General features: G+C 42.6%; 1 protein-coding gene across 1 annotated transcript in view; it reads left to right on the top strand.

The window, feature by feature from the left end:
• Window positions 1-26,091, top strand: part of LOC139366100 (netrin receptor UNC5A-like) — a 508,756-nt gene that overhangs the window by 317,502 nt on the left and 165,163 nt on the right. The window contains exon 3 of the mRNA XM_071103198.1: window positions 24,021-24,164. Coding sequence (XP_070959299.1) covers window positions 24,021-24,164 — 144 coding nt within the window. The remainder of the gene's footprint in view (window positions 1-24,020; window positions 24,165-26,091) is intronic.

Raw genomic sequence — 26,091 nt, 5'->3', positions numbered from 1 at the left:
TCTCTATGGTAATAGTTACAGATACCACTGTCTCTATGGTAATAGTTACAGATACCACTGTCTCTATGGTAATAGTTACAGATTCTACTGTCTCTATGGTAATAGTTACAGATACCACTGTCTCTATGGTAATAGTTACAGATACTACGGTCTCTATGGTAATAGTTACAGATACTACTGTCTCTATGGTAATAGTTACAGATACTACTGTCTCTATGGTAATAGTTACAGATACCACTGTCTCTATGGTAATAGTTACAGATACTACGGTCTCTATGGTAATAGTTACAGATACTACTGTCTCTATGGTAATAGTTACAGATACTACTGTCTCTATGGTAATAGTTACAGATACTACTGTCTCTATGGTAATAGTTACAGATACTACGGTCTCTATGGTAATAGTTACAGATACTACTGTCTCTATGGTAATAGTTACAGAACCTACTGTCTCTATGGTAATAGTTACAGATACTACTGTCTCTATGGTAATAGTTACAGATACTACTGTCTCTATGGTAATAGTTACAGAACCTACTGTCTCTATGGTAATAGTTACAGAACCTACTGTCTCTATGGTAATAGTTACAGATACTACTGTCTCTATGGTAATAGTTACAGATACTACTGTCTCTATGGTAATAGTTACAGATACTACTGTTTCTATGGTAATAGTTACAGATACTACGGTCTCTATGGTAATAGTTACAGATTCTACTGTCTCTATGGTAATAGTTACAGATACCACTGTCTCTATGGTAATATGTACAGATGCTACTGTCTCTATGGTAATAGTTACAGATACTACTGTCTCTATGGTAATATGTACAGATGCTACTGTCTCTATGGTAATAGTTACAGATACTACTGTCTCTATGGTAATAGTTACAGATACTACTGTCTCTATGGTAATAGTTACAGAACCTACTGTCTCTATGGTAATAGTTACAGATACCACTGTCTCTATGGTAATAGTTACAGATACTACTGTCTCTATGGTAATAGTTACAGATACTACTGTCTCTATGGTAATAGTTACAGATACTACTGTCTCTGGTAATAGTTACAGATACTACTGTCTCTATGGTAATAGTTACAGATACTACTGTCTCTATGGTAATAGTTACAGATACTACTGTCTCTGGTAATAGTTACAGATTCTACTCTCTCTATGGTAATAGTTACAGATACTACTGTGTGTGTGTGTGTGTGTGTGTGTGTGTGTGTGTGTGTGTGTGTGTGTGTGTGTGTGTGTGTGTGTGTGTGTGTGTGTGTGTGTGTGTGTGTGTGTGTGTGTGCCGATATGTGTGTGTGTGCCGGTGTGTGTGTGTGCCGATGTGTGTGTGTTAGCCTAGCGGTTAAGAGCGTTGTGACAGTAACCGAAAGATTGCTGGATTGAATCCCCGAGCCGACTATTTTAAAAATCTGTCTGTGCCCTTGAGCAAGCCACTTACCCCTAATTGCTCCTGTTAGTTGGTCTGGATAAGAGCTTCTGCTAAATGAGGTCTCTGAATGGCAGCTGAATTCAAAGCGGGGTCATTCCCCCCATATGTGCATATTTCACTAAGGTTTAGAGAGGGTTTGAGCTCTGAGCAGATTTGGATATGAGATACATTCTGCGTCTCAAATGGCAACCTATTCCGTAAATTGAACCCTATGGGCCCTGTGCAAAAGTAGTGCACTATCTAGGGTTCTATAGGCTCCCGATAAAAAGTAGTGCACTATCTAGGGAATAGGGTTCTAGTAAAAAGTAGTGCACTATTTTGAAAGGCGGGATATGACTATAGTAGTCAGGAGGTTTTAGCAATGTGAAGCAACTGAATTTTAAATCCATATTGACAGCCTTGCAACACGGCCAGTCACGTTTGCTCTCTCCCTCTCCCTCTCCCTCTCTCTATCTCTCTCTCTCTCTCTCGCTCTCTCTCCCCCTCTCTCTCTCCCTACCGCTCTCTCTCTCCCTACCTCTCCCTCTCTCCCTACCTCTCTCTCTCTCTCTCCCTACCTCTCTCTCTCTCTCTCCCTCCCTCTCTCTCTCTCTCTCTCTCTCTCTCAGCAGAACATTGCTACTTTCCAATTCCAGCTTAGTTCTATATGTAGTCAACACTCAAAACACAAAAATGTTCCAACATTCCGTAATCTGTGCAGTAAAAGTTGAGGACATAAACAGACAGAAACATGGAATAGAAAGAAAGAAGGGAAAGATAAAACAAAAATATAAAAGCAAGAGGTGCTACAGTGATGAATAGATAATGGTGTTTTGTTATTTCATTCATTGGAAGGAGCTTGGGACTATAAAACAGAGAGAGAGACAGAGAACGAGACACAGAGAGACAGAGACAGACAGAGAGAGACAGAGACAGACAGAGAGAGAGACAGAGTACTACAGTGAGAGAGAGAGAGAGAGAGAGAGAGAGAGAGAGAGAGAGAGAGAGAGAGAGAGAAAGAGGGAGGGAGACAGAGAGAGGGAGAGACAGACAGAGAGAGGGAGAGACAGAGAGAGAGAGACAGAGAACTACAGTGAGACAGAGAGAGACAGAGAGAGACAGAGAACTACAGTGAGACAGAGAGAGACAGAGAACTACAGTGAGACAGAGAGAGACAGAGAGAGACAGAGAACTACAGTGAGACAGAGAGAGACAGAGAGAGACAGAGAGAGACAGAGAGAGAGACAGAGAGAGAGAGAGAGAGAGAGAGAGAGAGAGAGATAGAGAGAGAGAAGGGGACAACACCTACCTGGAGGTGACAGCATTCCCTCCCCCATTTGCCCCTCAAGGCACAACTACGACAACATAACTAACAAAAACGTCTCATAACTCATGCAGCTCTGTCACACGCTGGGTACTACGCCTTCACTAAGGTGAATCACTACAACAATACATAAATACACTACGGAAAAAGAAGGAACAGCACATCAGATATCAGCTCAATGTAATTGCAGAGACTCTATCCACTTCTGGGAAAATTGGTAAACACTAAACAAACAACAACACGAAGAGTTATTATCTATCCAATACGGAGAAATGTGGTAAACCACTTTCCCAATATTTTTGTTCCTATAACAAAGAACAAACAACAACAAAGTCATGATCAAATACAAATCTTAGAATCAACTATTAAAGACCAGAACCCACTGGATTCTCCAATTACATAGAATGAACTACAGAACAAAATACAACCCAGAAAGGCCTGTAGGCTGATGTTTTCCCTAAATGAAATTATTAAATATACAGACCACAATTGGCTATATTTAAACTCTTTAACATAATCCTCAGCACTGGCATCTTCCCCAATATTTGTGCCCAAGGACTGATCAGCCCAATCCACAAAAGTGGAGACAAATTTGACCCCAAAAACTACCGTGGGATATGCGTCAACCTTGAGAAAATCCTCTGCATTATCATTAACAGCAGAATCGTACATTTCCTCAGTGAAAACAATGTACTGAGCAAATGTAAAATTGTCTTTTTACCAAATTACCGTACGACAGACCATGTATTCACCCTGCATACTGACAAAGAAACAAACCAATAGAAAGAAAAAATATTTTCATGTTTTGTTGATTTCAAAAAAGCTTTTTACTTAATTTGGGTCTGTTCTACAAATTGACGGAAGTGGTGTTGCGGGAAAAACATACGACATTATAAAATCCATGTGTCCATCCACAAACAACAAGTACGGTTAAAATTGGCAAAAAACAAACACATTTCTTTCCACAGGGCCGTGGGATGAGACAGGGATGTAGGTTAAGCCCTAACATCTTCAACATGTACAGTTGAAGTCGGAAGTTTACACACACCTTAGCCAAATACATTTAAACTCAGTTTTAAACAATTCTGACATTTAATCCGTGTAAAAAGTCCCTGTCTTAGGTCAGTTAGGATCACTACATTATTTTAAGAATGTGAAATGTCAGAATAATAGTAGAGAGAATGATTTATTTCAGATTGTATTTGTTTCATCATATTCCCAGTGGGTCAGACGTTTACATACACTCAATTAGTATTTGGTAGCATTGTCTTTAAATTGTTTAATTTGGGTCAAACATTTTGGGTAGCCTTCCACAAGCTTCCCACAATAAGTTGGGTGAATTTTGGCCCATTCCTCCTGACAGAGCTGGTGTAACTGAGACAGTTTTGTAGGCCTCCTTGCTCGCACACGCTTTTTCAGTTCTGCCCACAGATTTTCTATGGGATTGAGGTCAGGGCTTTGTCATGGTCACTCCAATACCTTGACTTTGTTGTCCTTAAGCCATTTTGCCACAACTTTGGAAGTATGCTTGGGGTCATTGTCCATTTGGAAGACCCATTTGAGATCAAGCTTTAACTTCCTGACTGATGTCTTGAGATGTGGCTTTAATATGTCCACATAATTTTACTCCCTCATGATGCCATCTATTTTGTGAAGTGCACCAGTCCCTCCTAAAGCAAAACACCCCCACAACATGATGCTGCCACCCCTGTGCTTCATGGTTGGGATGGTGTTCTGGTCATTATGGCCAAACAGTTCTATTTTTGTTTCATCAGACCAGAGGACATTTCTCCAAAAAAGTATGATATTTGTCCCCATGTGCAGTTGCAAACTGTAGTCTGGCTTTTTTATGGCGGTTTTGGAGCAGTGGCTTCTTCCTTGCTGAGCGGCCGTTCAGGTTATGTCGATATAGGACTCGTTTTACTGTGGATATAGATACTTTTGTACCTGTTTCCTCCAGCATCTTCACAAGGTCCTTTGCTGTTGTTCTGGGATTGATTTGCACTTTTCGCACCAAAGTACGTTCATCTCTAGGAGACAGAATGTGTCTCCTTCCTGAGCGATATGACTGCTGCATGGTCCCATGGTGTTTATACTTGCATAGTATTGTTTGTACAGATGAACATGGTACCTTCAGGCGTTTGAAAATTGTTCCCAAGGATGAACCAGACTTGTGGAGGTCTACAATTTTTCTTCTGTGATCTTTGCTGATTTCTTTTGATTTTCTTTTGAAGGTAGGTCTTGAAATACATCCACAGGTACACCTCCAATTGACTAAAATGATGTCAGTTAGCCTATCAGAAGCTTCTAAGCCATGACATAATTTTCTGGAATTTTCCAAGCTGTTTAAAGGCACAGTCAACTTAGTGAATGCAAACTTCTGACCCACTGGAATTGTGATACAGTGAATTATAAATGAAATAATCTGTCTGTAAACAATTGTTGGAAAAATGACTTGTGTCATGCACAAAGTAGATGTCCTAACTGACTTTCCAAAACAATAGTTTGTTAACAATACATTTGTGGAGTGGTTGAAAATTGTCCTTTATGGTTGTGAGGTCTGGGGTCTGTTTACCAATCAAGAATTCACAAATTGGGACAAGTAACAAATTGAGACTCTGCATGCATAATTCTGCAAAAATGTCCTCTGTGTACAACGTAGAACACCAAATAATGTATGCAGAGCAGAAGTAGGCCGATACCCACTAACTATCAAATTCCATAAATGAGCCGCTAAATTCTACAACCACCAAAAAGGAAGAAATCCCCAAACCTTCCATAACAAAGCCATCACCTACAGAGAGATGAACCAGGAGAAGAGTCCCTTAAGCAAGCTGTTCCTGGCGTTCTGTTCACAAACACAAACAGACCCAGGACAGCATCACAGACCCAACCAATGAAAAAACTAAAAGACAATTACTTGACACTGTAACGATGTGTGCTGAGAGTCAGGAAGCAAGTTCAGGGAGTGAGTGTTTTAATAAATAAACACAACATTATATATATGACACTGGAACAGAAACAATAACGTCTGGGGAAGGAACCGAAGGGAGTGACATATATAGGGAAGGTAATCAGGGAGGTGATAGAGTCCGAGTGAGTCTGATGACTCGCAGGTGCGCGTAACGATGGTGACAGGTGTGTGCCATAACAGGCAGCCTGGTGCCCTATAGGCCGGAGAGGGAGCACACATGACAGACACATTGGAAAGAATTAACCAAAATACTGAGCAAGCTAGCTTCTTGTCACTCCCCATCCCGGGTCCGGGAGCGTAATCATCGCCTGACACTAATTAGCATAACGCAACGGATATAAATCTTCCTAGAAAATCTTCCTATTCATGAAAATCACAAGTGAAATACATTGGAAGAACAGCTTATCCTTTTGTTCACCCTGTCATCTCAGATTTTCAAAATATGCTTTACAGCCAAAGCTAGACAAGCATTTGTGTAAGTTTATCATAGACTAGCATATCATTATGCCTTGCTAGCAGCAGGCAACCTTGTCACGAAAATCAGAAAAGCAATCAAATTAAATCGTTTACCTTTGATGAACTTTCGGTTGTTTTCACTCACGAGACTCCCAGTTAGATAGCCAAAGTTAATTTTTTCTCAAAATATTATTTTTGTAGGCGGAATAGCTCCGTTTGTTCTTCACGTTTGGCTGAGAAATCGCCCGGAAATTGCAGTCACGAAAACGGCGAAAAAATATTCCAAATTAGCTCCATAATATCGACAGAAACATGGCAAACGTTGTTTATAATCAATCCTAAAGGTGTTTTTCTAATATCTATTCGATAATATATCCATCGGGACATTTAGTTTTTCAGTAGGACCGATTGGAGTAATGGCTACCTCTGAATTTTACACGAGAATCTCTCTGGGAGCCACCATGTGACCACTTACGCAATGTACCCGCCTACAGCTATTCTTCAACATAAATGCGTAAAACTACTTCACAATGCTGTAGACACCTTGGGGAATATGTAGAAAGCGTAAGCTCGTTGATAGGACATTCACAGCTCAATAGGGAGTCATTGGAACGCAGCGCTTTCAAAATATGGGGCACTTCCGGATTGGATTTTTCTCAGGCTTTCGCCTGCAACATCAGTTCTGTTATACTCACAGACAAGTTTTGGAAACGTTAGAGTGTTTTCTAAAGCTGTCAATTATATGCATATTCTAGCATCTTGTCCTGGCAAAATATCCCGTTTAAAACGGGAACGTTTTTTTTCCAAAAATGAAAATACTGCCCCTAGAGTCGCAACAGGCTAGAATGCTATTTGGCCCTAAAAAGAAAACCTCACCACTGTGACTGACCCAAAATGAAGGAAAGGTTTGACTATGGACAGACTCAGTGAGCATTGCCTTGCTATTGAGAAATGCCGCCGTAGGCAGACCTGTCTCTCAAGAGAAGACAGGCTATGTGCACACTGCCCACAAAATGAGGTGGAAACTGAGCTGCACTTCCTAACCTCCTGCCAAATGTATATTAGAGACACATATTTCCCTCAAATTACACAGACCCATGAAGAATTTGAAAAAAATAAACCCAATTTTGATAAGCTACCCTATGTAATGGGTGAAATACCACAGTGTGCAATCACAGCAGCAATGTTTGTAACCTGTTGCCAAAAGAAAAGGGCAACCAGTGAAGAACACACACCATTAGTATGTTTATAAATTTTTCCTTTTGTACTTTAAATATTTGCACATCATTACAACACTGTATATATACGTAATATATATATATATATATATATATATAGACATAATATGACATTTGAAATGTCTCTATTCTTTTGGAACTTTTGTGAGTGTAATGTGTACTATTAATTTGACTGTTTATTTCAATTTTGTTTATTCTCAAGTTCACTTGCTTTGGCAATGTTAACATATGTTTCCCATGCCAATAATGCCCTTAAATTGAAGAGAGAGAAAGAGAGAGAGAGAGAGAGAGAGAGGAGGTGAAAATTGCTTGTCTCAGTCCTATTCTGTATACAGATAACCTGCTGTGTTTGTAGAGTGTGCATAGAGACAGTGTGTGGAGTGTGCATAGAGCCCGTGTGTAGAGTGTGTGGAGTGTGCATGGAGACAGTGTGTAAAGTGTGCATAGAGACAGTGTGTAGAGTATGCATAGAGACAGTGAGTAGAGTGTGCATAGAGACAGTGTGTAGAGTGTGCATAGAGACAGTGTGTAGGGTATGCATAGAGACAGTGTGTAGAGTGTGCATAGAGACAGTGTGTAGAGTGTGCATAGAGACATTGCGTAGAGTGTTTAGAGTGTGCATGGAGACAGTGTTTAGAGTGTGCATGGAGACAGTGTGTAGAGTGTGCATAGAGACAGTGTATAGAGTGTGCATAGAGACAGTGTGTAGAGTGTGCATAGAGACAGTGTGTAGGGTATGCATAGAGACAGTGTGTAGAGTGTGCATAGAGACAGTGTGTAGAGTGTGCATAGAGACAGTGTGTAGAGTGTGCATAGAGACAGTGTGTAGAGTATGCATAGAGACAGTGTGTAGAGTGTACATGGAGACAGTGTGTAAAGTGTGCATAGAGACAGTGTGTAGAGTGTGCATAGAGACAGTGTGTAGAGTGTGCATAGAGACAGTGTGTAGAGTATGCATAGAGACAGTGTGTAGTCTGCATATAGACAGTGTGTAGAGCGTGCATATAGACAGTGTGTAGAGTGTGCATAGAGACAGTGTGTAGAGTGTGCATAGAGACAGTGTGTAGAGTGTGCATAGAGACAGTGTGTAGAGTGTGCATAGAGACAGTGTGTAGAGTATGCATAGAGACAGTGTGTAGTCTGCATAGAGACAGTGTGTTATGTGTGCATAGAGACAGTGTGTATAGTGTGTACAGTGTGCATAGAGACAGTGTGTAGAGTGTGCATAGAGACAGTGTGTAGAGTGTGCATATAGACAGTGTGTAGAGTGTACGTAGAGACAGTGTGTAGTGTGCATGGAGACAGTGTGTACAGTGTGCATAGAGACAATGTGTAGAGCGTGCATGGAGACAGTGTGTAGAGTGTGCATGGAGACAGTGTGTAGAGTGTGCATAGAGACAGTGTGTAGTGTGCATGGAGACAGTGTGTAGAGTGTACGTAGAGACAGTGTGTAGTGTGCATGGAGACAGTGTGTAGAGTGTGCATAGAGACAATGTGTAGAGTGTACGTAGAGACAGTGTGTAGAGTGTGCATGGAGACAGTGTGTAGAGTGTACGTAGAGACAGTGTGTAGTGTGCATGGAGACAGTGTGTAGAGTGTACGTAGAGACAGTGTGTAGTGTGCATGGCGACAGTGTGTAGAGTGTGCATAGAGACAATGTGTAGAGTGTGCATGGAGACAGTGTGTAGAGTGTGCATGGAGACAGTGTGTAGAGTGTGCATAGAGACAGTGTGTAGTGTGCATGGAGACAGTGTGTAGAGTGTACGTAGAGACAGTGTGTAGTGTGCATGGAGACAGTGTGTAGAGTGTGCATGGAGACAGTGTGTAGAGTGTACGTAGAGACAGTGTGTAGAGTGCATAGAGACGGTGTGTAGAGTGTACGTAGAGACAGTGTGTAGAGTGTGCATGGAGACAGTGTGTAGAGTGTACGTAGAGACAGTGTGTAGAGTGCATAGAGACAGTGTGTAGAGTGTACGTAGAGACAGTGTGTAGTGTGCATGGAGACAGTGTGTAGAGTGTACGTAGAGACAGTGTGTAGTGTGCATGGAGACAGTGTGTAGAGTGTACGTAGAGACAGTGTGTAGTGTGCATGGAGACAGTGTGTAGAGTGTGCATAGAGACAATGTGTAGAGTGTACGTAGAGACAGTGTGTAGAGTGTGCATGGAGACAGTATGTAGAGTGTACGTAGAGACAGTGTGTAGTGTGCATGGAGACAGTGTGTAGAGTGTACGTAGAGACAGTGTGTAGTGTGCATGGCGACAGTGTGTAGAGTGTGCATAGAGACAATGTGTAGAGTGTGCATGGAGACAGTGTGTAGAGTGTGCATGGAGACAGTGTGTAGAGTGTGCATAGAGACAGTGTGTAGTGTGCATGGAGACAGTGTGTAGAGTGTACATAGAGACAGTGTGTAGTGTGCATGGAGACAGTGTGTAGAGTGTGCATGGAGACAGTGTGTAGAGTGTGCATGGAGACAGTTTGTAGAGTGTGCATGGAGACAGTGTGTAGAGTGTACGTAGAGACAGTGTTTAGAGTGCATAGAGACGGTGTGTAGAGTGTACGTAGAGACAGTGTGTAGAGTGTGCATAGAGACAGTGTGTAGAGTGTACGTAGAGACAGTGTGTAGAGTGCATAGAGACAGTGTGTAGAGTGTACGTAGAGACAGTGTGTAGAGTGTGCATGGAGACAGTGTGTAGAGTGTGCATGGAGACAGTGTGTAGAGTGTGCATGGAGACAGTGTGTAGAGTGTGCATGGAGACAGTGTGTAGAGTGTGCATGGAGACAGTGTGTAGAGTGTACGTATAGACAGTGTGTAGAGTGCATAGAGACAGTGTGTAGAGTGTGCATAGAGACAATGTGTAGAGTGTGCATGGAGACAGTGTGTAGAGTGTGCATGGAGACAGTGTGTAGAGTGTGCATAGAGACAGTGTGTAGTGTGCATGGAGACAGTGTGTAGAGTGTACGTAGAGACAGTGTGTAGTGTGCATGGAGACAGTGTGTAGAGTGTGCATAGAGACAATGTGTAGAGTGTACGTAGAGACAGTGTGGAGTGTGCATGGAGACAGTGTGTAGAGTGTACGTAGAGACAGTGTGTAGTGTGCATGGAGACAGTCTGTAGATTGTACGTAGAGACAGTGTGTAGTGTGCATGGCGACAGTGTGTAGAGTGTGCATAGAGACAATGTGTAGAGTGTGCATGGAGACAGTGTGTAGAGTGTGCATGGAGACTGTGTGTAGAGTGTGCATAGAGACAGTGTGTAGAGTGTACGTAGAGACAGTGTGTAGTGTGCATGGAGACAGTGTGTAGAGTGTACGTAGAGACAGTGTGTAGTGTGCATGGAGACAGTGTGTAGAGTGTGCATAGAGACAATGTGTAGAGTGTACGTAGAGACAGTGTGTAGTGTGCATGGAGACAGTGTGTAGTGTGCATGGCGACAGTGTGTAGAGTGTGCATAGAGACAATGTGTAGAGTGTGCATGAAGACAGTGTGTAGAGTGTGCATGGAGACAGTGTGTAGAGTGTGCATAGAGACAGTGTGTAGTGTGCATGGAGACAGTGTGTAGAGTGTACATAGAGACAGTGTGTAGTGTGCATGGAGACAGTGTGTAGAGTGTACGTAGAGACAGTGTGTAGAGTGTGCATGGAGACAGTGTGTAGAGTGTGCATGGAGACAGTGTGTAGAGTGTGCATGGAGACAGTGTGTAGAGTGTGCATGGAGACAGTGTGTAGAGTGTGCATGGAGACAGTGTGTAGAGTGTACGTATAGACAGTGTGTAGAGTGCATAGAGACAGTGTGTAGAGTGTGCATGGAGACAGTGTGTAGAGTGTGCATAGAGACAGTGCAAAAATTCAAATAATCAACACAGACACTACATGTATCCACTTAGTTAGCTATTTAGCAGTCGTGTGTGTGTGTGTGTGTGTGTGTGTGTGTGTGTGTGTGTGTGTGTGTGTGTGTGTGTGTGTGTGTGTGTGTGTGTGTGTGTGTGTGTGTGTGCCTCGTCATCCTGCTGCGATCCGTCGTTAAGATGGACTGTGAAACAGTTTGATGAGGCTATTTAGGAAGGTAACAGATGAGAAGTCCCTACAGGACAGTTAAAGTCTGCGTCTCAATGTCACCTATTCCCATGCACTACTGTTGTCTGGGGCCCAGAGAGCTCTGGTTTAATATAGTGCACTATATAGGGAACAGGGTGCCACCATGGTCAACAGTAGTGCACTATATAGGGAATAGGGTGCCACTTGGGATGCACTATACTCCAGAGGGTTGTTGGTTCTTTTAATGTATGTATCTATGAACATAAAGTGAATTACATCATGAAACAGGCCAGTATTCTAATCTACATCAAGTGAATTACATCATGAACCAGGCCAGTATTCTAATCAACATAAAGTGAATTACATCATGAAGCAGGCCAGTATTCTAATTAACATAAAGTGAATTACATCATGAACCAGGCCAGTATTCTAATCTACATAAAGTGAATTACATCATGAACCAGGCCAGTATTCTAATCTACATAAAGTGAATTACATCATGAAGCAGGCCAGTATTCTAATTAACATAAAGTGAATTACATCATGAAGCAGGCCAGTAATCTAATCTACATAAAGTGAATTACATCATGAAGCAGGCCAGTATTCTAATCAACATAAAGTGTAGTACATCATGAAGCAGGCCAGTATTCTAATTAACATAAAGTGAATTACATCATGAAGCAGGCCAGTATTCTAATCTACATAAAGTGAATTACATCATGAAGCAGGCCAGTATTCTAATCAACATAAAGTGAATTACATCATGAAGCAGGCCAGTATTCTAATCTACATAAAGTGAATTACATCATGAACCAGGCCAGTATTCTAATCTACATAAAGTGAATTACATCATGAAGCAGGCCAGTATTCTAATTAACATAAAGTGAATTACATCATGAAGCAGGCCAGTATTCTAATCTACATAAAGTGAATTACATCATGAACCAGGCCAGTTTTCTAATCTACATAAAGTGAATTACATCATGAACCAGGCCAGTATTCTAATCTACAAGTTTGATCCAGATTCTCACCATAACCTTTTCTAACGTTTCATTTTCATTTCCACGCCAATAAAGAATCTGCTAAATGGTTATAGATGTGAAATCGTGTTATCGTCTTCAATTAATAAAGTTATGTTTTTACACCTTATATTTTTATCTTAACACATCACATACCCCTTCAATCCAGACGTGACTGTTTTAATTAACAAGTTCATTAAAAAGTGTTCATTTGATTCAGGAGCAATTATCTTAACACACTGCTGCTGTGTTACTGGGCGGTTTTCACTAATTCACCGAGTACCATTTGGACTAATTAAAGACTAGGAATGGGCTAAAGCACAGCAGAGAGAGTGTTCATATTAGGGATAACACTATGAGGTGAAGGAGTCAGTGTTGTATAAGTGTTGGAGGTCTTGTACAATTAGGTCCGTCTCTGGAAGGTTCTCTTCCATCACCATGGTGCCATCTCTATAATGCACCGTCGTCTATAACTTGATGTCACTTACTGCCCTTGGAACTTTAAGGAACGATTCACAAAAACTACATAAGGTGTGTTCAAATACCAATACCAACGTACAGCATACTACATTCTATATACCTCTTATGGCTGGGGGCAGTGTTGAGTAGCTTGGATGAATAAGGTGCCCAGAGTAAACTGCCTGCTACTCAGTCCCAGTTGCTAATATATGCATATTATTAGTATATTTGTATATTTGTCATACCAACGTACAGTAAACTACACTGCTCAAAAAAATAAAGGGAACACTTAAACAACACAATGTAACTCCAAGTCAATCACACTTCTGTGAAATCAAACTGTCCACTTAGGAAGCAACACTGATTGACAATACATTTCACATGCTGTTGTGCAAATGGAATAGACAACAGGTGGAAATTATAGGCAATTAGCAAGACCCCCAATAAAGGAGTGGTTCTGCAGGTGGTGACCACAGACCATTTCTCAGTTCCTATGCTTCCTGGCTGATGTTTTGGTCACTTTTGAATGCTGGCGGTGCCTTCACTCTAGTGGTAGCATGAGACGGAGTCTACAACCCATACAAGTGGCTCAGGTAGTGCAGCTCATCCAGGATGGCACATCAATGCGAGATGTAGCAAGAATGTTTGCTGTGTCTGTCAGTGTAGTGTCCAGAGCATGGAGGCGCTACCAGGAGACATGCCAGTACATCAGGAGACGTGGAGGAGGCCGTAGGAGGGCAACAACCCAGCAGCAGGACCGCTACCTCCACCTTTGTGCAAGGAGGAGCAGGAGGAGCACTGCCAGGATCCTGCAAAATGACCTCCAGCAGGCCACAAATGTGCATGTGTCTGCTTAAACGGTCAGAAACAGACTCCATGAAGGTGGTATGAGGGCCCGACGTCCACAGGTGGGGGTTGTGCTTACAGCCCAACACCGTGCAGGACGTTTGGCATTTGCCAGAGAACACCAAGATTGGCAAATTCGCCACTGGCGCCCTGTGCTCTTCACAGATGAAAGCAGGTTCACACTGAGCACATGTGACAGACGTGACAGAGTCTGGAGATGCCGTGGAGAACGTTCTGCTGCCTGCAACATCCTCCAGCATGACCGGTTTGGCGGTGGGTCAGTCATGGTGTGGGGCGGATTTTCTTTTGGGGGCCGCACAGCCCTCCATGTGCTCGCCAGAGGTAGCTTGACTGCCATTAGGTACCGAGATGAGATCCTCAGACCCCTTGTGAGACCATATGCTGGTGCGGTTGCCCTGGGTTCCTCCTAATGCAAGACAATGCTAGACCTCATGTGGCTGGAGTGTGTCAGCAGTTCCTGCCAGAGGAAGGCATTGATGCTTCCGCCCGTTCCCCAGACCTGAATCCAATTGAGCACATCTGGGAAATCATGTCTCGCTCCATCCACCAATGCCACGTTGCACCACAGACTGTCCAGGAGTTGGCGGATGCTTTAGTCCAGGTCTGGGAGGAGATCCCTCAGGAGACCATTCACCACCTCATCAGGAGCATGCCCAGGCGTTGTAGGGAGGTCATACAGGCACGTGGAGGCCACACACACTACTGAGCCTCTTTTTGACTTGTTTTAAGGACGTTACATCAAAGTTGGATCAGCCTGTAGTGTGGTTTTCCACTTTAATTTTGAGTGTGACTCCAAATCCAGACCTCCATGGGTTGATAAATGTGATTTCTATTGATAATTTGTGTGTGATTTTGTTGTCAGCACATTCAACTATGTAAAGAAAAAAGTATTTAATAAGAATGTTTCATTCATTCAGATCTGGGATGTGTTATTTTAGTGTTCCCTTTATTTTTTTGAGCAGTGTATGTACTATTAGTTCATTTTAGTATACTGATGTTGCTATGCAACCCTTTGCTAGCACAACAAATTACTAGCTAGACATCATATGATTTTGAGTGTGTTCGTAAATTCAATCTGGAGTGCCAGAGTGCACTCTGGGCGTTCTTAAATCCAGAGCGTTGTCAGATTGTCCATTCGTAAATGTCTGAGCGTTTTGCTCTCGGAGCAGAGCTGAAGAATACATAGTGTTTCCAGCAACAACAAAATGAATATTTGAACAAAATAGACTGTATGTGACCCACCACTTCAATTCGGTCTTGTGTAACAACATTTGATATTGTGTTTTTTACATTTTATAAAAGTAGAGACTCAGAGCTAGAAAATGGTGTAGTTGAGTTGCAGTTGAGGAACAATGAAAAAAGTAATTCTGGTTTCAAAGTTAACAAACTAGTAACCTCACTTTTGGTAAAAGACAGGCTTGAATCAGACAGGTGCCATGACATTTTTTTCTAGTGATTGCTCAACTAAAGAAATCTTGGTCGACCAAACAATCGACCAGTCGACTAAATGGGGTCAGCCCTAGGTGTTATGTAGCAAAATTTGAAATGTTTTTTTTGTACATTGGATGAAAGTAGAGATTTAGAGATAGAAATGGTATATCATACATTGCAGTTGAGGAACAATGAGAAGGTAATTTTGCTTTGAATGTCGATAAACCACATTTGAGAAAATGGCCCTTGAATGTTTTGGTACCTACTGGAGAGCTCTTCCTTGTCGACACCCATTCAGCATCGTTCACAGCCTCCTAATCCTTAGCCCCACCCATTTCATTAAGGATTCACATGTGAGGCCATGTGCTAAACAGAGTGAGGTAGTGTAGTAAACAACCAAAGATTTTGAGACTAAAGGTGGTGAAAATAGTAGCAAAAAGTAGTTTATCTAGTCCTTGGCCTATATCCTAATCTGACTTTGGTGCAGGTCATGTTGTTCTTCACAATACAACGTGTATTTGTCACGTGAACCGGATACAGACGGTGTAAACAGTAGAGTGAAATGAAATGGTTACTTGCATATTTGCATAGTTTTTTCTTTATTTAGCTAGGCAAGTCAGTTAAGGACAAACAGATTCTTATTTACAATAACGGCCTACCAGGGAACAGTGGGTTAACTGCCTTGTTCAGGGGCAGAACGACAGGTTTTTACCTTGTCAGCTCAGGGATTCAATCTGGCAACCTTTTGGTTACTAGTCCAATGCTTTAACCACTAGGCTACCTGCCGCCCCAATAGTAGCAATATAAAATGTGTCCAGAAAAAAAAAAAATTATAAATATTTTATAATTATTAGATGATTCTTACCCAGACACAGTTGTCTAAATTGATGGGTCATGTGAAAGAAATGCTATGATCACCTCCCAGCCACATAATCACCTCCCAGCCACAGGCTAACGTTCACTAGCTAGCTAACAGGCTAACGTTCACTAGCTAGCTAACATGCTAACGTTCACTAGCTAGCTAACAGGCTAACGTTCACTAGCTAGCTAACAGGCTAACGTTCACTAGCTAGCTAACAGGCTAACGTTCACTAGCTAGCTAACAGGCTAACATTTACTAGCTAGCTAACAGTCTAACGTTTACTAGCCAGTTAACAGGCTAACATTCACTAGCTAGCTAACAGGCTAACGTTCACTAGCTAGCTAACAGGCTAACGTTCACTAGCTAGCTAACAGGCTAACGTTCAGTAGCTAGCTAACAGTACCCTTTAACTTGCAGTGAAAACATCTTTCTGATGACTTGCGACGTACGCCAATCTTCCTGAAACCGGTCACATATAGTCAATAACATACATTGACAATAACCCTAATCCAGCACGTGTCCCTAGCAGCTAAATAATAGCATTGATGGATGTAAGGGCCACTTCCAGCGTCAAGGAAACCAGAGGTATACGGCATGTACACTAACAATAACCACAAAGAAGAACCTGAATCCATATTAGTAGACAGAGGAGCTACAGTAACTAACAGAAGGACCTGAATCCATCTTAGTAGACAGAGGAGCTACAGTAACTAACAGAAGGACCTGAATCCATATTAGCAGACAGAGGAGCTACAGTAACTAACAGAAGTACCTGAATCCATATTAGCAGACAGAGGAGCTACAATAACCACAAAGAAGAACCAGAATCCATATTAGTAGACATAGGAGCTACAGTAACTAACAGCAGTACCTGAATCCATATTAGCAGACAGAGGAGCTACAGTAACTAACAGAAGTACCTGAATCCATATTAGCAGACAGAGGAGCTACAGTAACTAACAGCAGTACCTGAATCCATATTAGCAGACATAGGAGCTACAGTAACTAACAGAAGTACCTGAATCCATATTAGTAGACATAGGAGCTACAGTAACTAACAGCAGTACCTGAATCCATATTAGTAGACAGAGGAGCTACAGTAACTAACAGAAGTACCTGAATCCATATTAGAAGACAGAGGAGCTACAGTAACTAACGGAAGTACCTGAATCCATATTAGAAGACATAGGAGCTACAGTAACTAACAGCAGTACCTGAATCCATATTAGAAGACATAGGAGCTACAGTAACTAACAGCAGTACCTGAATCCATATTAGCAGACAGAGGAGCTACATTAACTAACAGAAGTACCTGAATCCATATTAGCAGACATAGGAGCTACAGTAACTAACAGCAGTACCTGAATCCATATTAGCAGACATAGGAGCTACAGTAACTAACAGCAGTACCTGAATCCATATTAGCAGACATAGGAGCTACAGTAACTAACAGCAGTACCTGAATCCATATTAGCAGACATAGGAGCTACAGTAACTAACAGAAGTACCTGAATCCATATTAGCAGACACACACACCATCGGGCTAATAGGACTGTGGAGGTAATCACTGGGAAACCCTCTGTTAAGACCCTGACACACACACACATACTATATATCTCTCTCACACACACACACACACACACACACACACACACACACACACACACACACACACACACACACACACACACACACACACACACATACACACACACACACTATATATCTCTCTCACAAACACACACACACATACTATATATCTCTCTCACACACACACACACACACACACACACACACACACACACACACACACACACACACACACACATACTATATATCTCTCTCACAAACACACACACACATACTATATATCTCTCTCTCACACACACACACACACACACACACACACACACACACACACACACACATACTATATATCTCTCACACAAACACACACAGACATACTATATCTCTCTCTGCACTATATAGGGAATAGGGCTCTGGTCTAAAGTAGTGCACTATATAGGGAATAGGGCTCTGGTCTAAAGTACTGCACTATATAGGGAATAGTGCTCTGGTCTAAAGTAGTGGGCCTCATAGGGAATAGGGTCTAAAGTAGTGCACTGTATAGGGAATAGGGTCTAAAGTAGTGGACTATATAGGGAATAGGGTCTAAAGTAGTCGACTATATAGGGAATAGGGTCTAAAGTAGTGCACTATATAGGGAATAGGTCTCTGGTCTAAAGTAGTGCACTATATAGGGAATAGGGCTCTGGTCTAAAGTAGTGCACTATATAGGGAATAGGGCTCTGGTCTAAAGTAGTGCACTATATAGGGAATAGGGCTCTGGTCTAAAGTAGTGCACTATATAGGTGTGAAGTCTCACCCAGCCAGCTAGGTATGCTCTCTGACAGCGCAGAACACCACTGTGAGTGTGTGTGTGTGAGTGTGTGTGTGTGTGTGTGTGTGTGTGTGTGTGTGTGTGTGTGTGTGTGTGTGTGTGTGTGTGTGTGTGTGTGTGTGTGTGTGTGTGTGTGTGAGAGATCGTGATCGTGAGTGTCTGTGTGTGTGTTACAGCCCCTCATTTATCCTAACATAATTTACCTCAAATTGTTGCCAAAAGGCCTCCCAGTTTGGTCCAATGAATAGCCGGTATCAACACCACCGCCATTTACCGCTACAGAACACAGTAATTACCATATAGGGTGGTCCTGATGGGTGCCACTTATGAGTCCGGCTCCCATGCCACTTCAGATGAGAGCTGAAAAGATGGCCCTCAAACAGGTCAAGTGTGTGTGTGTGCGTGTGTGTGTGTGTGTGCATGTGTGTGTGTGTGTGACTGTGTGCGTGTGTGCGTATGTGTGTGTGTGTGTGTCAAGTGGTGTATGTTGGAGTGGAGAATGTCTGTCTGTTTTGTCAGTAAGTCTTTCAGATAAATGCTGGAGACATTCAGTACATAACATCAGCTCGTCTTCAACAGCTCTGAATGGACACTTCACGTAGGTCTGTAATTTTGACCTACTGGTTTGGTGTAACACACAGTCCATGTTATATTGTCCTCTAGTGTACTGAAGCATAGTGGAGAGATGGGGAGAATGTAATCTATAGGATGATTCATGTTGACTAGTCTAGTGTAGTGTAGCAGTAGGCTGGATGTTGTCTATAGAATGCTTCATGTTGCCTGCGTCGTCTATGAGAGGTTCTTCACCTCTCTCTCTGTCTCTCTCTCTCTGGGTCCTGGAGAGGAGGGATCACACAGAAGTAGAGAGGAAACATGACAAGCTCTTCATGAGAGAGAGAGATGGAGAGAGAGGGAGTGGGTAGAGAGAGAGAGAGAGACAGATAGAGACAGAGAGAGACACAGAGAGAGAGAGAGAGGCAGAGAGAGATACAGAGAGAGAGAGAGACAGGGAGAGAGACAGCGAGACAGAGAGAGAGACAGAGAGAGAGAGAGAGAGAGAGAGAGAGAGAGAGAGAGAGAGACAGAGAGAGAGAGAGAGAGATCAGTCAGGGTCATTTCTCAATATACAGAAAATACCATTGGATTTTGGGGGTCCATCTAAAGGTCAAGAGAAAATGTAATGAAAAATGTGATTTCATGGAACAACAAACAAGGCTTGTGCACTAAATGCAATCACATTCCCTAGATAGTACACTACTTTAGACCAGAACCCTGTGTTCCCTGAATAAGTGCACTAAATATGAAATTGGGGTGCTGTTTGGTACTAAGAGAACAAAACTTCACTGTCACGACACAATATTTGTTGGTGTAGTTTATTTATACCGTTTTGTCATAGTTCTCAGGTCATTTTGTGGTTGTTTGATTTTCATATAACATTAGATGTTCCACTTTAATATAAAAAATAAAAATATGAAATACACATCAACTGTCCCGTTTGCTCTCTGATCTATGCTATAGCACGTATACTGTTCGTTAGAGGTCAACGTTAGAGGTCAACGTTAGAGGTCAACGTAATCTACTGAAAAAGATCTCACCTCCAGCAGTACCCGAAATATGACACTTCCACCATAGGGTAATCAATACTATCAGTACTATATAGGATAGGGTAATCAACCAGGTAGCAGAGTATGCTGTCGAGGGACATAGTCCCCCTACCGAGATTAAAAGAACAGTGTTGAGATATATCATGCTAGTCAATCATTGATTGATTTGATTGGTTCCATTGTTTCTCAGTGACGTATGAGCTTTATAAATGGCTATTTGTCAAGTCCTTACTTCTTAAAGAATTGCAATCCATTTACCTTTAAACACAGACCAGTAAAAGTGACTGTTCTCCTCTGTTTCATCTATTTAAATTGACGGCATTGTTTTGACTGTCTGGATTACCGCCCCACAAAATGACACCTCTTCACTTCCCTACTTAACAACCCATTTAGGTGGTGCTCTTGTTTGGATTTCTTTTTTTTTTAGGATACGGGGGACGGGGCTCTTCTTTTAAATGAATCCTTATTTGCTGGCGGCCATTGCAATGTTCTCCTCTCGAACCAAGTTTGCAGGGTTCAGTTCTGGCTCTAGATGGACTCTATATAAACCTCAGTTCTGGCTCTAGATGGACTCTGTATAAACCTCAGTTCTGGCTCTAGATGGACTCTATATAGACCTCAGTTCTGGCTCTAGATAGACTCTATATAGACCTCAGTTCTGGCTCTAGATGGACTCTATATAGACCTCAGTTCTGGCTCTAGATGGACTCTATATAGACCTCGGTTCTGACTCTAGATGGACTCTATATAGACCTCAGTTCTGGCTCTAGATGGACTATATATAAACCTCAGTTCTGGCTCTAGATGGACTCTATATAGACCTCAGTTTTGGCTCTAGATGGACTCTATATAGACCTCAGTTCTGGCTCTAGATAGACTCTATATAGACCTCAGTTCTGGCTCTAGATGGACTCTATATAGACCTCAGTTCTGGCTCTAGATGGACTCTATATAGACCTCGGTTCTGACTCTAGATGGACTCTATATAGACCTCAGTTCTGGCTCTAGATGGACTATATATAAACCTCAGTTCTGGCTCTAGATGGACTCTATATAGACCTCAGTTCTGGCTCTAGATGGACTCTATATAGACCTCGGTTCTGACTCTAGATGGACTCTATATAGACCTCAGTTCTGGCTCTAGATGGACTCTATATAGACCTCAGTTCTGGCTCTAGATGGACTCTATATACACCTCGGTTCTGACTCTAGATGGACTCTATATAGACCTTGGTTCTGACTAGATGGACTCTATATAAACCTCAGTTCTGGCTCTAGATGGACTATATATAGACCTCCGTTCTGGCTCTAGATGGACTCTATATAGACCTTGGTTCTGACTAGATGGACTCTATATAAACCTCAGTTCTGGCTCTAGAAGGACTATATATAGACCTCCGTTCTGGCTCTAGATGGACTCATATATATATATATATATATATATATATATATATATATATATATATATATATATATATATATGTACTGTATGTAGTTACCTTTGATAGTTCTAGATTTATTTTGGATCCTGACTTCTGTATCCACTGCTTATGTCTGGTCTACTGTATGTCTTGACCCCAGACTAAACACAAACTCAACTCCTTTACTCTGACGGTGTCCTGACTCTGAACTGTTACTCTGACCCTTGCTGGTGTCCTGACTCTGAACTGTTACTCTGATCCTTGCTGGTGTCCTGACTCTGAACTGTTACTCTGACCCCTGCTGGTGTCCTGACTCTGAACTGTTACTCTGACCCCTGCTGGTGTCCTGACTCTGAACGGTTAATCTGACCCCTGGCGGTGTCCTGACTCTGAACTGTGTCCTAACCCTAGACTGAACCTGAAGTCAATCTTAATCTCAGACTAGTCCTCTGCTCTGTTTCCCAACTGTCTCCTGACTCTATTCTATAGCCTTCCTATGGTCAGTGTCCTGACTCCTGACTCTATATCCTTCCTATGGTCAGTGTCCTGACTCCTGACTCTATATTCTTCCTATGGTCAGTGTCCTGTCTCCTGACTCTATAGCCTTCCTATGGTCAGTGTCCTGATTCCTGACTCTATATCCTTACTATGGTCAGTGTCCTGACTCCTGACTCTATAGCCTTCCTATGGTCAGTGTCCTGTCTCCTACCTATGGTCAGTGTCCTGACTACTGACTCTATATCCTTCCTATGGTCAGTGTCCTGACTGCTGACTCTATATCCTTCCTATGGTCAGTGTCCTGACTCCTGACTCTATATCCTACCTATGGTCAGTGTCCTGACTCCTGACTCTATATCCTTCCTATGGTCAGTGTCCTGTCTCCTGACTCTATATCCTTCCTATGGTCAGTGTCCTGTCTCCTGACTCTATATCCTTCATATGGTCAGTGTCCTGTCTCCTGACTCTATATCCTTCCTATGGTCAGTGTCCTGTCTCCTGACTATTCTGTATCCTACCTATGGTCAGTGTCCTGTCTCCTGACTATTCAGTGTACTGACAGTTGTCTGTGTGGCTTTATGACTGAATCGGAACTCCTTCTCAATCATGAACTAGAGTTATGCCTCTGGTCTTCTTCTTGATAGTGGTCTCTATGGTCTGTGTTGTAGGTCTGACTGGTCTATGTGTCCTGCCTCTAGACAGTCCTAACTGTAGTCTCTATGGTCTGTGTTGCAGGTCTGACTGGTCTATGTGTCCTGCCTCTAGACAGTCCTAACTGTAGTCTCTATGGTCTGTGTTGCAGGTCTGACTGGTCTGTGTGTCCTACATCTAGACGGTCCTAACTGTAGTCTCTATGGTCTGTGTTGTAGGTCTGACTGGTCTATGTATCCTACCTCTAGACGGTCCTAACTGTAGTCTCTATGGTCTGTGTTGCAGGTCTGACTGGTCTATGTGTCCTACATCTAGACAGTCCTAACTGTAGTCTCTATGGTCTGTGTTGCAGGTCTGACTGGTCTATGTGTCCTACATCTAGACGGTCCTAACTGTAGTCTCTATGGTCTGTGTTGTAGGTCTGACTGGTCTGTGTTGCAGGTCTGACTGGTCTATGTATCCTACCTCTAGACAGTCCTAACTGTAGTCTCTATGGTCTGTGTGGCAGGTCTGACTGGTCTATGTGTCCTACATCTAGACAGTCCTAACTGTAGTCTCTATGGTCTGTGTGGCAGGTCTGACTGGTCTGTGTGTCCTACATCTAGACAGTCCTAACTGTAGTCTCTATGGTCTGTGTGGCAGGTCTGACTGGTCTATGTGTCCTACATCTAGACAGTCCTAACTGTAGTCTCTATGGTCTGTGTTGTAGGTCTGACTGGTCTGTGTTGCAGGTCTGACTGGTCTATGTATCCTACCTCTAGACAGTCCTAACTGTAGTCTCTATGGTCTGTGTGGCAGGTCTGACTGGTCTATGTGTCCTACATCTAGACAGTCCTAACTGTAGTCTCTATGGTCTGTGTGGCAGGTCTGACTGGTCTGTGTGTCCTACATCTAGACAGTCCTAACTGTAGTCTCTATGGTCTGTGTGGCAGGTCTGACTGGTCTATGTGTCCTACATCTAGACAGTCCTAACTGTAGTCTCTATGGTCTGTGTTGTAGGTCTGACTGGTCTGTGTTGCAGGTCTGACTGGTCTATGTATCCTACCTCTAGACAGTCCTAACTGTAGTCTCTATGGTCTGTGTTGCAGGTCTGACTGGTCTATGTGTCCTACATCTAGACAGTCCTAACTGTAGTCTCTATGGTCTGTGTTGCAGGTCTGACTGGTCTATGTGTCCTACATCTAGACAGTCCTAACTGTAGTCTCTATGGTCTGTGTGGCAGGTCTGACTGGTCTGTGTGTCCTACATCTAGACAGTCCTAACTGTAGTCTCTATGGTCTGTGTGGCAGGTCTGACTGGTCTATGTGTCCTACATCTAGACAGTCCTAACTGTAGTCTCTATGGTCTGTGTTGCAGGTCTGCCCATCATGCAGGTGAAAATAGATATCTCCAGACAGCAGGTTGAGAAGATCTTTGGTCTGGACGACTATTGGTGCCAGTGTGTCGCCTGGAGCACTACGGGAACCCAGAAGAGCCAAAAGGCATATGTTAGGATCGCCTGTAAGTATTACTGATATAAAGCCCCAGTCAGGATCACCTGTAAGTATTACTGATATAAAGCCCCAGTCAGGAGCACCTGTAAGTATTACTGATATAAAGCCCCAGTCAGGACCACCTGCAAGTATTACTCTGATATAAAGCCCCAGTCAGGACCACCTGCAAGTATTACTCTGAAATAAAGCCCCAGTCAGGACCACCTGTAAGTATTACTCTGAAATAAAGCCCCAGTCAGGACCACCTGTAAGTACAGATATACTATTATAAGACAGGGTTGGAACAAGGTGTGTCCTATGGAACCCAGAAGAGCCAAAAGGCATATGTTAGGACCACCTGTAAGTATTACTCTGAAATAAAGCCCCAGTCAGGACCACCTGTAAGTACAGATATACTATTATAAGACAGGGTTGGAACAAGGTGTGTCCTATGGAACCCAGAAGAGCAATAGAGAATTGCATGTACATTACCAATCAAAAGTGGACACACCTACTCCTTCAAGGGCTTCTACATTGTATAAAAACACTACAGACAAACTGAAATAACTCATATGGAATCATGTAGTAACCCCCAACAAAAAGTGTTATATATTTTCTATTTTGTCGCCACCCTTTGCCTTGATGACAGCTTTGCACACTGTTATGCGCGCCTCTCGGAAGAACGCAAAACCCTGCTACAAATACTCTCCCCGTGGCGTGGAAGAGGTGTGGGACTGTAGGTGCGAGTAAGGATGACAAAAGGCAGAGAATGTACCATTAAATAGGAATTTACATGCTTCCTTCACACGATACATTTGGGGAAAAGGGACTGGACGGAACCAAAGCAAAGAAAGTAAATATCAAAGTCCCCTCTCCTACATACCCACTACTTACCTGCGCTAACCAAAATACAAGGGGTGGTCCACCCAGGTCTTACCTAGTGTGCATAGACAGAGTATATACTACAGGTATATGTACGCCCACAGGCCTCTTGCCTAAGCACTCCCAAGGTGCCTTCCCCTTCGGGAACAAATGAAACAGAAGACAAACTTACGTAAACACTGCAGCTGCTCGGGGGAATTTCAGGAAACCGTAACACATAACACAGTAACACACACTCTTGGCATTCTCTCAACCAGCTTCATGAGGTAATCACCTGGAATGCATTTTAATTAACAGGTGTGCCTTGTTAAAATTTAATTTGTGGAATTTCTTTCCTTCTTAATGCGTTTTAGCCAATCAGTTGTGTTGTGACAAGGTAGGGTTGGTATATAGTAGATAGACCTATTTGGTAAAAGACCAAGTCCATATTATGGCAAGATCAGCTCAAATAAGCAAAGAGAAACGACAGTCCATCATTACTTTAAGACATGAAGGTCAGTCAATCTGGAAAATGTCAAGAACTTTTAAAGTGTCTTCAAGTGCAGTCGGAAAAACCATCAAGAGCTTTTATGAAACTGGCTCTCATGAGGACCGCCACAGGAAAGGAAGACCCAGAGTTACCTCTGCTGCAGAGGATAAGTTAATTAGTTACCAGCCTCAGAAATTACAGCCCAAATAAATGTTTCACTGAGTTCAAGTAACTGATGCATCTCAAAACCAACTGTTCAGAGAAGAAACAGGCCTTCTGGTCTTCATGGTCAAATTGCTGCAAAGAAACCACAACTAAAGGACACCAATAAGAAGAAGAGACTTGATTGTGCCAAGAAACATGAGCAATGGACTTTAGACCAGTGGAAATCTGTCCTTTGGTCTGATGAGTCCAAATTATAGAGTTTTGGTTCCAACCCGCCATGTCTTTGCGAGACGCAAAGTAGGTGAACCGATGATCTCTGCATGTCGGGTTCCCACCGTGAAGCATGGAGGAGGAGCTGTGATGGTGTGGGGGATGCTTTGCTGCTGACACTGTCTGGGACGTATATATAATTCAAGGCACACTTCACCAGCATGGCTAC

The sequence above is a fragment of the Oncorhynchus clarkii genome, chromosome 14, assembly GCF_045791955.1.
Source record: "Oncorhynchus clarkii lewisi isolate Uvic-CL-2024 chromosome 14, UVic_Ocla_1.0, whole genome shotgun sequence".
Lineage (NCBI taxonomy): Eukaryota > Metazoa > Chordata > Actinopteri > Salmoniformes > Salmonidae > Oncorhynchus > Oncorhynchus clarkii.
Note: the sequence above shows the minus strand (reverse complement) of the source record. Positions and strands in the feature narration are given on the sequence as shown.